The following is a 12,804-nucleotide window of genomic DNA, read 5'->3' as shown; positions in this document are numbered from 1 at the left end:
ATGATCTTATGCCATGGGCCACCCTTTGCCTTGCCCTACCTAAAGTCTCTACGGGCTCATGATTTTACATGGGAGGCAACTACTATTAGACTTTTCTCCGTCGAGGCAGACGCCAGAGAGGTGGCTTGTAATTTTAGACGCAGTGATACAAACATCGATGATGTTGAACGCCCTGGTCGGTGGAATTCGGCAGTTGTTGAAAAATAAATAGAATGTACAAAAACATTTTGAAAGAGGGAAAAGTGAAATCGCTGAATTGTGAATGAATAAATGGCGACGTCTGCATGTAATGCTACGAACTTATTCATTGACGGGTTATTTGCCCTCGACTGCGTTTACATTGAATACGTTATCAATAATTCCAACTGATATCAATCAAAAAATCATAGTTTCGTCACACACAAAAATAATAATGCAGTCGCCGAAAGTTTCAGTAAAATTATTTTATTATTATTTATTATTATTTTAATTTTAGACTAATGAATTGAATTCTTAGACTAAAAAAAGAGACATTGAGCACTAGCAACACAGGCTATCGGCTCTAATTTAAAAAAATGGATATTAGATAACAAGCTTAGTAGTATTAATAAAGTAAAATATTGAATTGATATTCTGTTCTGAAGTTGATTGTAGAATGTACAAAGGGTTAATCGTTCCAAATGCAATTATTTTGAAATCTAGTTTGGCTAGAGCCAAAAAACATAAACAATCTTGTGATCAAGTATCCGTCCAATAACGCAGAATTGCTTGTAAAAAGAGAGGAAAAGGTTATTGAGCTGTGACGGAGTCTTTTATTTCCATCACTTCCTTTTTAAAAACACGCAAAAAAAAAAACACGATTTGATAAAAGAATGCAATTTAGACACATTAGAATATGGAGAGGCCATGATCGACTTTTGTTACTTTTTTACAAACACTGTAGGATCACATTTTGAATTTGAATGGAAATTTTTATCTTTCTAATGCAGTTTATGATTTTTTTTTTTTGCCTCTGAAAAGAGAAGTGTTCTCGGTTTGATTAACACTATAGTCATATTCTTTCATTGGTTTGAGTCAATCTGCAACAACGAGGTGGGTGCAAGAACTTCTAACGATTTTCCCAAATTTAATTCTGTGATAAGGAGAATCTTCTGAATATACATACAGACCAACATGGTCAGATCGATTCACAAGCCAATGTGGGTTTTTTTAGGATTTTGTTTGCTTTTTATAATGAACGTATCCGGATGCTTCGGCAATGGCTACAAAAACGTCACATATGATACGTACATTATCTAGATGAGTTTGAGGAGGACATTAAATTTATCGTTTCTTAAGCAATCAGTAAGTTGTTACCCCCTACACAAATTGCTATACAAGGGTATATTAAGTTTGTGCGAGTATATACAACACCCAGAAGGACTCGAGATGGACTCATCTGTTATTATATCGATCGATTCATAATCACATGATGAATCGACTTAAGCAGGTTTGCCCGCATGTTTGTCTTGATTTCTTGTGTTCAACTTACGGGCCGCAAATTTGCAGCGATATTTAAGGAAATTTGGTACACTAACCTGTTTTGGCCTAAGGACGCACGTTTTCAGAAATGGCCCGTATCGCGCCACTTTTTTGGCCAATTCATGCATAAAAATTTATTTTGAAAATTCGTTGTGTAATGAACGGCTAAACTATGTAAAGACAAGGTTCACTATACTTTTACTACCTTTTTTAAATAATTTGTATTTTACTTTTCGTTATTCACCATGTTTTTATATGTATGCCGAAATAATGTGTTTATAAGTCAAAATTGATCATTGGTCGACTTAAAGGCAATGGTTTCAAGTGAAATGATTTCATCAAATCAAAGACGTCATTCTTAGTATAGTCGCCATAGCGTATCACCATATTATAAAATCAAATAGATAGAGGTACACGTACAGCCTAGTCATGTAAGGGGAGGGAATGTGAATAATTTCAAGATTTATGTAAACTGCGAAATTTTAGTAATAAATGAAATGATGATGAGAAGATCTGGCATAGATTCTAAAGTGCTTTATTGCATTAAGGTTAACGTTTTAAGAAGTTTTTAAGAAATAAACAGTTATTACTTACCATCAGTATTTTTAGACGGAAATGTATTAAGAAGGAATTGATTACTTATATTGAGATCTGTAAAAACGTACAAATAAACTTACCTTTCGATTTACATAATTTTTCATTCACAAAGATTTTGATTTTAAATAATTCAGCAAATTACTTAGGACAAAAGAATCGCTTTGTTAAGTATTCAAGAAAAAACTCCTTCATATTGAAAACATTGCACCACAACAAGACAACCAAACTTTCAAGACAACAGAATTTTATTTTCTAATCACGCTTCACACATTAATTTGATCATCATCCCATAAATTGAAGCTTATGCAACACCAGTAAGAATATTATAGTTGAGCAAGGCCGACCATCAAATACGCTACATCGCCTTGTCTGTCCACAATACTTATTTTTGTATGAAATCACTGTTATCGGCCAATTTTACAAGGAACCAATTTTTATGAAAATCCTAATTAAGGTGCGATCCAAAAACTGTCCAAATTCGGTACAAATAAGTTTTTATCTTAAATTACTGTTATGATCCGATTTTCATCATAAAGCATTTGAAATTAGATCTTTCTGTCATTCGAACTCGAGTTTTCGTTATATGAGAAATCGTTCAAAATTGCCACAGCCCGTCCAAAGTTTCCATACCAATTTAGTTTAGAACGCCGAAATGCCATTTTTATCGAAAAATTTTGAAAATTGCAATTTTTTCCGTGTAATGACTTCTCAAAATAGCGCGTTACTTGGAGAGGGGTCAAAAATTTTTTTGATGCAACCAATTGCTTTCGTCCTTGGGTCAAAACGCGTCAGTGTACTAAATTTCATTAATATATCTTAAATATAATTTGAACACAAAGTTACGTGGACAGATATCAGACGGACAGACAGGCTTAGATAAATTTAGAAAATGTTTCTAAATCGATCGGTATAATAAAAGTTGGATTTATCTTAAGCGCTTCTGCATGTTACAAACGTCCGCACTACTTAATACACCCTGTACCACAAATGGTGTACGGCATAACAAGTGATAAATATACACGTGCTACAAACGTAAACGCAGGATTTGCGCCTATACTCTGAATTAGGCAAGCACCCTATTAGAAGGGCAAACATCGAATATTTCGACCATGCGGTCATCTATCTAGCCCTCCGCCTATCCGTCTGATGTCTTTCCATATAAATTTGTGTTCAATTGAAATTTCTATACTAACGTTAAATAAATTAGGTGGACCTAATTTGAATCACAGAGGTCTATTTTCTAGCCACACTCCATATGGGATGTCTAATGAGTAATAAGTCGTTCGGGAAAAGGGAAAATTTTTGGTATTTTATGCTAAAAAATTTATTCGCGCTAACATTTCATCACAAAGATTAACTGTAGTGAATATGGATTACGTCGGTGTAATAATGTGTACTTTTTGGAGCATTATTGCCAAGACGAGAGACTACGGAAAATGGTACAGGGTAGATAATGGTTGGCTTTCTTGTTTTTTACAAAAGAAAAAGAAGACAAGTAAAAAAATTGCGTTCGGCTGTTACGGAATCTTTTATACCCGCCACTTTTATATCAATATAGAAAAGACAAATATTATTGTTGCAGTTTATGAGTGAGGAGAAAAATATCCATTTTTTATGCTTTGAGGGGTTTGACGCATATTCAATTTCAACGTACGTCTAACAACTTCGAGTGCTTTTGTCGAATTCGAAGTCGTTGTGCTTATATTTGTAACCAGAAGGATGCTTACCACAGGCAGATAAGTAGGCAGGCAAGCGGACGGACAGGCACACGAATTCACAGACGAGTACAAGCGTAGGCTGACAGACGAGCGTATTTAAATCAAAATTTGATGCTAATCAGGAATAGATGTAACCTGCTCCATGGAATCTCTAAAGCTTCTTTCCTGATGTTGCTAACGTTTTGACGAAATGATATTCATATTCTTTCTCTTTGCTTGAAATCGCATCGTCTCTGTAGAACTTGTTTTCGTAATGTAAAAAGTAAAACGTAATTATCGCGGACGTCGGCACCTTCCTGCCTATATTTATCTAGAATACGAACGACTCGAAAATTTGCTTATACGGCCGCCCTATATAATAATCCAATATCCAATATCCATTGATTTTATTCATCATCGCGTTTTAATCGAATTTGATAATGATTGTGCTATGACGTAAATTGTCAATTTATTTTCAATATTATCTTTATTTTGCGATGCATTGACCAAAAGAAAACCTGGCTGTAATGATTTTGGTGAGAAACGAAAGAGTGAAATTGCCACAGCTAATGGTAAGTCTATAGCGAGGATATGGAGTCGAACCGTAGCAAACAGACACACTTATTTGCTAATGGACATAACTGTTATAGAGGATATCTACAAATATATAAAGGACACATATCCAGTGACGACGTATCTTTTTTGTTTCTTTTTTTTTTCATATATTTTTTTTTTCGGTTTTGCAATTTCAACTAAGCTAATGACCCCTTTTCTCTGATATTACACATTCTATCTAAGCATTACAAGCGTCATCGCAGATAGTCTTGGTCTGTCAAGGTCTTACTTCCACGCAGACAACCTGAAACGAGGAGTAGTTTGATAAAGACTACATAATGTACGCAAACAGATTTAAAGGTCCTTCGAATTATTGACTTATTTCTCGAGCCAGGCTTTGCAATTCGATTTTTGAACAAGTTTATTTTTATAGATTTAAAAAAAAAAAACTTGACCACATAAGGATATTCAAAACCCAAACATTCTCATGACGATTCCTACTCTTGTTTTTATTGCTATTTATATAAACATTTGAATTGTGGGTATCACGATGGAAGCAGATATTTTTCTTTTTCAAATGGGACCTTTTGCGAACCTTTTCCCAAATTACAAGCAATTTTATAAAGTGTCTTTCCTTTTCTCCGTCGATAGCTTCTCTATGAAGTTTAGAAAAAGATCAGATGTCTTTATACAGAATAACAGAATAACATTGGTACTTGCCGTAAAAGTTCTAACAAAAGATGCCCGTAACGCAACGTTATGATTTGACAAGTTATAGCCCGCGCTGCCAAGTAATGAGTTAGTTCATACAGAAGATAGCCCTATTAATTCTGAGGTACCAGTGGTCTCTATTGATCATCCTAAAGTTCCCAAAAAAAAAACCGTTTGCATGCAATGACCTTTGTGTTTTGGTCGCTCATCCATGCCATAATCTAAAAGCGCCATCAAGTGAACTCAATATAATATTAGTCGTGCTAAAGAGGAAGATGTCAACATCATTCAGGAATACCTCACATTTTACAATAGGCCTAACACTCATATTATATAAACCCCATTGTGCGTTCGATATTTTCCAGAACTTAATTTTCTGCCTATTTTACAATTTCTCTTATTTTATAAATTACAACATTGCGTCAGTGCGTCTATCACTCAATTATTCAAATATTTGAAATGTTTGGAAAGTTTCTTTCATTCAGAACCCGTAGAAATAATTTAGTTTGTTTTAGTTTTTTTCGGCTTCATTTTTTGTACTCCTGTAATTTTTCTGTGATCCTGTAAATTTTGTGAAAGGGAAACAGGCTAAAATCAATAAAAATAATAATAGGATAACTGAAAGAAGAACAAAAAGAAAAACAACTCCATTACAACATGTATAATGGAATCTGGAACTAAAAATGTAGGAGAGAATGCAATACATTATGTGCGTTGTTTAAAATGCCGCAAAATATTGAAGTGTTCACGTTTTGACACCGCCGTACTCTTGGATCATATACGAACTGATCATCCAGAAATTGAAATTGTGGGAAAGGGTAGCGAACCGAAAGCCACATCTCAACGTTCAAGTTTACGCCCGTCACATCGTGATACCACTGTATCAGATTCGGTTCTATCTCGGAATGGTGCGCCAGATATTGAAATGACCCATTACTCGATCAAATCTGAACAATGTAAGTAAAAATCAGTGCAAGTGGTCTCTTTGTAAAGCCGTAAGAATTAAAATACTTATTAAAACACTTTCTTACTATAGTGGATAGTTTACCTGAAATTAAACATTGTAATCACGATAACAATTCAGAGACTAAAGTGATATACACTAGACGTTATAAAATAAATACTCCACCGGCAACTACACTTAATACTCATAGCCTGCGTACACCTGCGAAACGAAATCTTTATCGGACGTCAATTGAGAAATGGCGTCCAGCGAACGGAACGATTTATTGCCCAAAATGTGGCTGCAATAAGAGGCCATTGATTAAAACACGTACAGAGCGTTTCACTTATAACAATTGCGGTGCTTGCTGTCTCTTAGGGTGTTGGCCCTTTTGCTTTCTGCCCTGCCTCTTTCCTGGACAAAATGTTGAATATTTACATTGCGCCAATTGTAAAACATTCCTGGGTTTATACGATCGCGATTGTAATTGCATTAAACCTAATCGAGAATATGTCGAAAACAAATCAAATGCTCAGGAAAATGATATCGATGCAACTAGTCCACCGAAGCAAGGAACACTTACTTATACTAGAAATGGTGGTGGTGCCGAAGTAGAAAGCATGCCTACAAAGGAGGAAAAGCAACATTTACCATCAGTTGTAATTGATGGCAAACCAGTTCCACCAGAAACGCTTGTTAAATTACAAAAACTTCGTAAATACTCAAAAATAGCTGGGATTGATATCGATGAGCTTGGCATCGATACCGAAGCGTTCCCCCCCGAACGTAATGAATCTGAACACAAGAAGGACAATTAATACTAATTCAAAAGAGGGAACAATTCTACGTGTATGTACTTTGCATGCAATTTAATTTTGCCACGTAACGCTTTCTGTGTAAGCTCGGTTAAGTGTTTTTATATTTCTTAATATGAAAATATCCAAAATGCCATGAAAGAGTTTTTAGTAAAAAAATTTTTATTTGTAAAAAAGAGTAGGTTTAAAAATATATATAAAATAATACATTCATATAAATAAATAAATACTTAAAAAAGATGGTCGGTCATATTCTAGTATCCAAATACATCAGGGTGAAGGATAAAAAATCACTAAATTCGCCGTTTTTGTTAGCCATGTTCTACTGCGCGTCTTTATTTGATTAGCTCAACATTTGGACAAATTCCCACCTTCAAAAACAAAGAAAATCGGAAATAATGCACAATATGGGATGATAGGCATTACTGAAAATTAGCTTTCACTTTCGCATTCATGCCTTTTCACTAAACAGCTGATTACCTGAGCGAGAATTAAATTTATCGTACATGATAACCGCACATTTCTTAGCCGAAAAATTGGAAGAAGAGATCGTTGCAACAACAATTCCCATAAGCTTAAAAATTAAGATGGCGATCAATCTGAAAAATGCTACAAATATGAGATGATTTGAAAAGTCCATGCTCGATTTGAAATCAATTCTAGAGTTTCCATCGTTTTCAATTTTTACAACTCCTTTATCGCAAATGTGGCAACGAAGGAATTGAAAATATGAAGAAGAAAGTTCTGTCGTTACACTGTCCGTTTCAATTTGAGTTGTGATAAGAGATAAAGTAGGTTATTCTACCAATCAAATCCTTTAGTAATACTACTCAACTTTCTCAGCAATCTCCTCCATTGCTCCTCGAAGCTGCACGACACACTACCGCGACTAGGTGTTCTTCATCCTCGCTAGCCACCTAAGAAAGCTACCAGAAGTGATATTTCCTACCCGAAGTAGTCTGTCCACCTTTCCACATATTTCCATATTTCAAGTCGAACGTACACAGACATTGCTTCCTTCTTTCATGCTTCTATAACCCATTAAAATGGGGCAGAAATCTTCGCAAGCATCCAATATTTTTTTTTGCACAGAAGGTTCACTGTCCTGAGACGTTTCAAAAATTAAAACAGAGAACGGTATGGCGTACCCAAAAAGTTTTAAGACAAAGAATTGAAACCTTAAGAAGGAAGTTCTGCTTCAGTTGTCGTATTCACCCGACATTGCTACTTATTTTGATCGATAAGAAATGTTGTGGCTGAGTAGCACTTTTTTTCTTATGAAGGTCCCAAAAATGGTTCAACCAAAATAGGTTCACTTCAACTGGCCATTGATTAGTCCATATTGAAAAAAAAAACACTTTAACTGACTGAACGATTTGTTTACGAAAAAAAAAGTCGAGAATTCAAAAAGTTTAAGGTCCGTGGCTGACTTGTAAATTTATAATATACATTCGACGCTTAGGTGGGATATCAATACGTGAAAAGTGTTGGTTTGATGATTTTTGAGATATAATTCGTTACATGATCCAAAGAAATTTTACGACCTAAACATAAAATAAGACTATTTCCTCTTCCGCTTTCCGCTTTTTCATTAAGTCGTTTTTGTCAAAAAGATTACATTTTTCATACATGATTACCTCCAGATTTCGTTCTAATTCCATTCCCTCTTTTACTTATGCAACTAAAAGCTCAATTTGACGTTTTACGCAAACGAAGTTTTTCTACTCACTTTCTAAATTTGATTTCATTTTGGTTAGTTTTGGTATTGTTCTAAGCGAGAAAAATTTTAAATCAGAAATATATTTTCGATATTGATTGTGTTCATTTCACTTTCTTTCTTAATCAGCAAGAGCAAGAAGGTATACAATTTTCCTGTTTATTTTTGGTGGGTAAAAGTAAAATTCACTGCACCTTTTCAGACAATAAGTTTGCGCATAAATTCGAAAGGAGAATCGGGTAAGTTTCAATGCATTACAAATTTATCAACTATCTTTACGAGTCATGTGTGACTTCCCCCTAGAAATTTGTTTTTATATATATGTAATTGAACCTTTGTTTGCATTTCAAATCTTAATTTTATTTGCATTCAAAAAATCTAAATTACTTTTAAGCACAGAGATATGGTCGCTTAGTCTAAATCTTGAGTTATGGTTTTACTTCTCACCTTCTGATTGCTGGTTTTCTTCTCGGCTCTTATTTTTGCTTACGTTTAATTTTTTTAACCACGGTGATGGTGCGATCGAGTGTGTTAGCTTAGCTATTAAAGTAGGCATTCCGGAATAGCGGCTGGTAGCCATCTGTCAGTGAAGTCCAATATACAGTCCACTCGTACTTTCAAGCTAAGCGTTTCAACGGCGCAATTCAAGGTACCCTACCAATCATTCAGGGATAGTAGCTAAGTTAGGCCTGCTACCCATCTATTCAGTCCTATCATTATAACACCCTCTTTGGCTGCCGTAATACAGTTAAAAGGATGATTGTTCTACGGAGCTCGCTGCCATCTTCATTTAACCGTTACGTGATATCCACGACCGTTGTTTACTCATTGGGACAGTGAACGCTATTATCATTTGTATGAATGCCGAATATATCTTCGAGTTGACACAATCTATCTTTGCATTACAATGAATGTATGGTTCTCCTCCATGTTATATTTTGATAAGTCCTGTTGGCAATATATGTAATGTATGCGTGTGTATGGATGTGTTTTTTCTTTTTTTTTAAAGATAAGAAATGCACTTACAGCTTAAAGTCAGTCTGGGACTTGCACCCACCAAAACACCTTTCGCGTATGGGGGTAATCCTCTTAAAATTGCCACTAAATATAATGCAGTTCAAATTGTCCGTCTACAAGTAGTTATCCTCAGTCCACTGTGCGAATACACTCTGTAGAGCATTTCCCAAAGGGCAGCAGTCGTACCACAGTCGGGACCGTATAAGGTATAATTTTACTTCTCTCATCGCTGAATCATGGGCATCTAAACAGAGCATGTTTCGAAACAGTGTTGGCAGGTGGGATCGTCATCGTAATCGAATCTGCAAAGACGGTGCCGAAAACATGCTGATAAATTGCTTAAGAAAAAAATCCATGGTTCCTTGCTGCCCTCGATTAATTAATCTCGTTTATAAATCCTCGTGTCCAGCGCATGTGCGCAGAATACTTCTACCTTGTTTGCAATGCCTGATACCCTTTTTTACGTGTTTTCTGCGACACTCGTTGCATCGAGCAGGGTTGTATGAAAGCCCCAGCACATTCTGAGTGTAGTTGTTTGTATCAGTTTATGCGCGGTTCTAAACTAACTTGGCTACGAGGACACAAGCTGTGTCTCCATACGGCAGATGTTACAACTGATATTCCATCATGCGGGAAGGAGATAAATGTCCCACTTTATCGCATGCGATGTTAATGTGGGGTTAAAAGAAGCGCCCAACATCCATTACTAGGCGTAACTATTTTGTCGGCAGAATAGTATATATTTCGTTATCATAAACGATATTCTTTGGAACATTAAGATCTTCTTATTGCACTCTATTTTGCTAATTTTGAAATATTTTACACGAATTTTCATATTGTTTGCGAATTTTTAAGGCATGTCTGCTTCATCAATAACAAGAAGTTATAGTGACGGTGAGGGCTGGGATGACTTTTCTTACAGCGACACGCATTCTAGAAGCTCCAGCAGCTGTAGCACTGACAGCACTGCTACTACTACTCATAGTGGCCGTTACGGAGGGTATCATCGAAGTAGAACCGGTAGTGCTCGTGGGCATTCGCAACGTACCGACAATCAGAGTAGACATGATATCAGTCATAATAATAATAACAGAAATCACATAAATTGCGGGATATGCCTGCAATCAGTTGCAGGTCCCACAACTACTCCCTGCGGACATGTATTTTGCAGAGAATGCATATATCGAGCTTTGCGATTGAAACACAAATGCCCTTGCTGTAATGGGGATGTTTTACGTAACGAATTGATCCGTTTATTCATTTAAATCAAAATTAATTTTTCAAATATATTTTCGAAATTTTTGTATATAATAGTTTATTTTAATGAAGATGTTGTGTAGTTTATAAACATTTACATGTACATGAATGTTATATAATTAGATATGTTATAAATAAATTTGTGCATTACATTTTGGCATTCGGAAGAAAACCAATTCGCTTGCGTTAAATATTGGGTTGTCAGAAAAGAAATTTTCCTGCTCTTCAACAATCATTTTTACTGGTAAGTGCCACGTAGTAAATTAACAAAGAGAGAGAGAGAGAGAGAGAGAGAGAGAGAGAGAGAGAGAGAAAGGAAGAGATGGAGAAAGCTAGCGATTCCCTTTTTCATTTTTGCCTACCTATTATGTACAAGTTACGATATGCTAAATTTTGATCAGTGTTATTATATTCCAAGTTATCTCTGCGCAATACCGGCCTTTTCTTGTGAATAGCTTCACGCAAACGACACATAACACTCATGTAATGCCCGTTGTGTATAGTTTGACCTGGTGGGAGCAATTCATACTGCACAACACTACGATAATCGAAGAATACTGTTAACTTGATTTTCATTTTTGAGCGACTTTGGTGGGGCTTTTTCGGTCTTGGATCACACGTTGCACAATATTCGTGCGATTGGTCGATGGTTTCGGGACCGCAGGCGTAGATCCAAGTCTCATCCCCGTAAGAACGCGTTTCATGACCGATTGATGGTCATAAATCATCTTCTCACACACATTGTAAATACCGAATAGATTTTGATTTGAAGTATGTTTGCATTTATAATGTACAAGTGCTAGAACAGATTTTTCTTATTTAGCGTTTTTCTTCTTGTTATGTTTGAAAGTCCTAGAAAGCCCTTTTTTTCAAACTGTAACGAGAACGTATCTCAATTTTCGAACTATGATTATTTCGTATTCTTTTGTTCTTTCGTGTTATGTTTATTGACACTTGCATTGAGAACTGATATATCTTTTATATATTATAATACATAAAATCGTATACAATAAATAGGAGTTCATAGAACATAGAAAACTCATAAAAACGCTTTCGTTTTTTGCAGGATAGTTGGGAAGATGAGGAAAAGAAAAAAGACTTACAATGTCTTAGATACAAAACCTCGATAAAGCCAGCTACATTACTGATAAGTGTAGTATATAAAAAAATTTTTTTAGCTTATATGAGACCTGAAAAAAAAGTTGCTGAAAAATTGCGTCTTCAAAAACTTCAAGAAGGAAAAGATCTTAAAACTGCTTTGGAAATACCTGGTATTTTACCGGAGACCTACCTACTAGATGCATTCGATCCACAAACAAAAGAAGAAGTTAAGGAATTTAGTACAACGTTAACCTGGACTCATCTCATTTTCCTCAATTCCCTGAAGATTTAGTGCGGAATATTTGTGTAAATCGTATGTCGAAAAAGGCCATCTTTCATTTTCTCTTTTTACCAACAATATCCATTTTTGTTGATAGTTGCGCCTACCTAATTAAGAAAGATTAAAATTTTTGTTGATACTCTACATTCGGAAAAGTTTAAATTGGAAAAACAATACCCGAAAAAATCTGATTATTTTATTACATTATTATACAATAATTGCAAGTACCTCATATATTTTGGACAGTGATGATTATAAAAAGTACGTCAATGACTATGTTAAAAAGTTCATTTGTCATTTGATTTCTTAAGTGCGCCTTATGTCGGCTTATGGCACGCTATTGTAAAAGTGCGATCCAATCCACTTTCTATAAGGACAGCCCTTGCACCAAGCCATGTCACTGCACAGAAAAATTTCGGACAGACAAGCTTAAATATGCTCAAAATGGGGGTTGAAGTGATAACTCCCCATTGCTAATAACGAGCTTAGCGTAAAATTGTTTTAGTATGAACCCTTCAATTTTTCTGAACGACTTTACTGTCACTTTTAGTGAGAAATTGCTACTATTCATTTTCGGCTTGCAGTTCTTTATTCTTTTGATATTTGCTTTCTTT

The 12,804-nt window shown here is 35.3% G+C and overlaps 1 protein-coding gene across 1 annotated transcript; it reads left to right on the top strand.

Moving 5' to 3' along the window:
• The first annotated feature begins 5,578 nt into the window (after window positions 1-5,578).
• On the top strand, window positions 5,579-6,821 carry LOC119641026. The gene is made up of 2 exons (XM_038039441.1): window positions 5,579-6,020; window positions 6,104-6,821. The coding sequence occupies exons 1-2, from the start codon at window positions 5,725-5,727 to the stop codon at window positions 6,819-6,821; spliced, it is 1,014 nt and encodes a 337-aa protein (XP_037895369.1). The 5' UTR covers window positions 5,579-5,724.
• The last annotated feature ends 5,983 nt before the right edge of the window (window positions 6,822-12,804 follow it).

The sequence above is a fragment of the Glossina fuscipes genome, unplaced genomic scaffold (assembly GCF_014805625.2).
Source record: "Glossina fuscipes isolate IAEA_lab_2018 unplaced genomic scaffold, Yale_Gfus_2 133, whole genome shotgun sequence".
Lineage (NCBI taxonomy): Eukaryota > Metazoa > Arthropoda > Insecta > Diptera > Glossinidae > Glossina > Glossina fuscipes.
The sequence above is the reverse complement of the archived record's forward strand: the minus strand, read 5'-3'. Positions and strand labels throughout refer to the sequence as shown.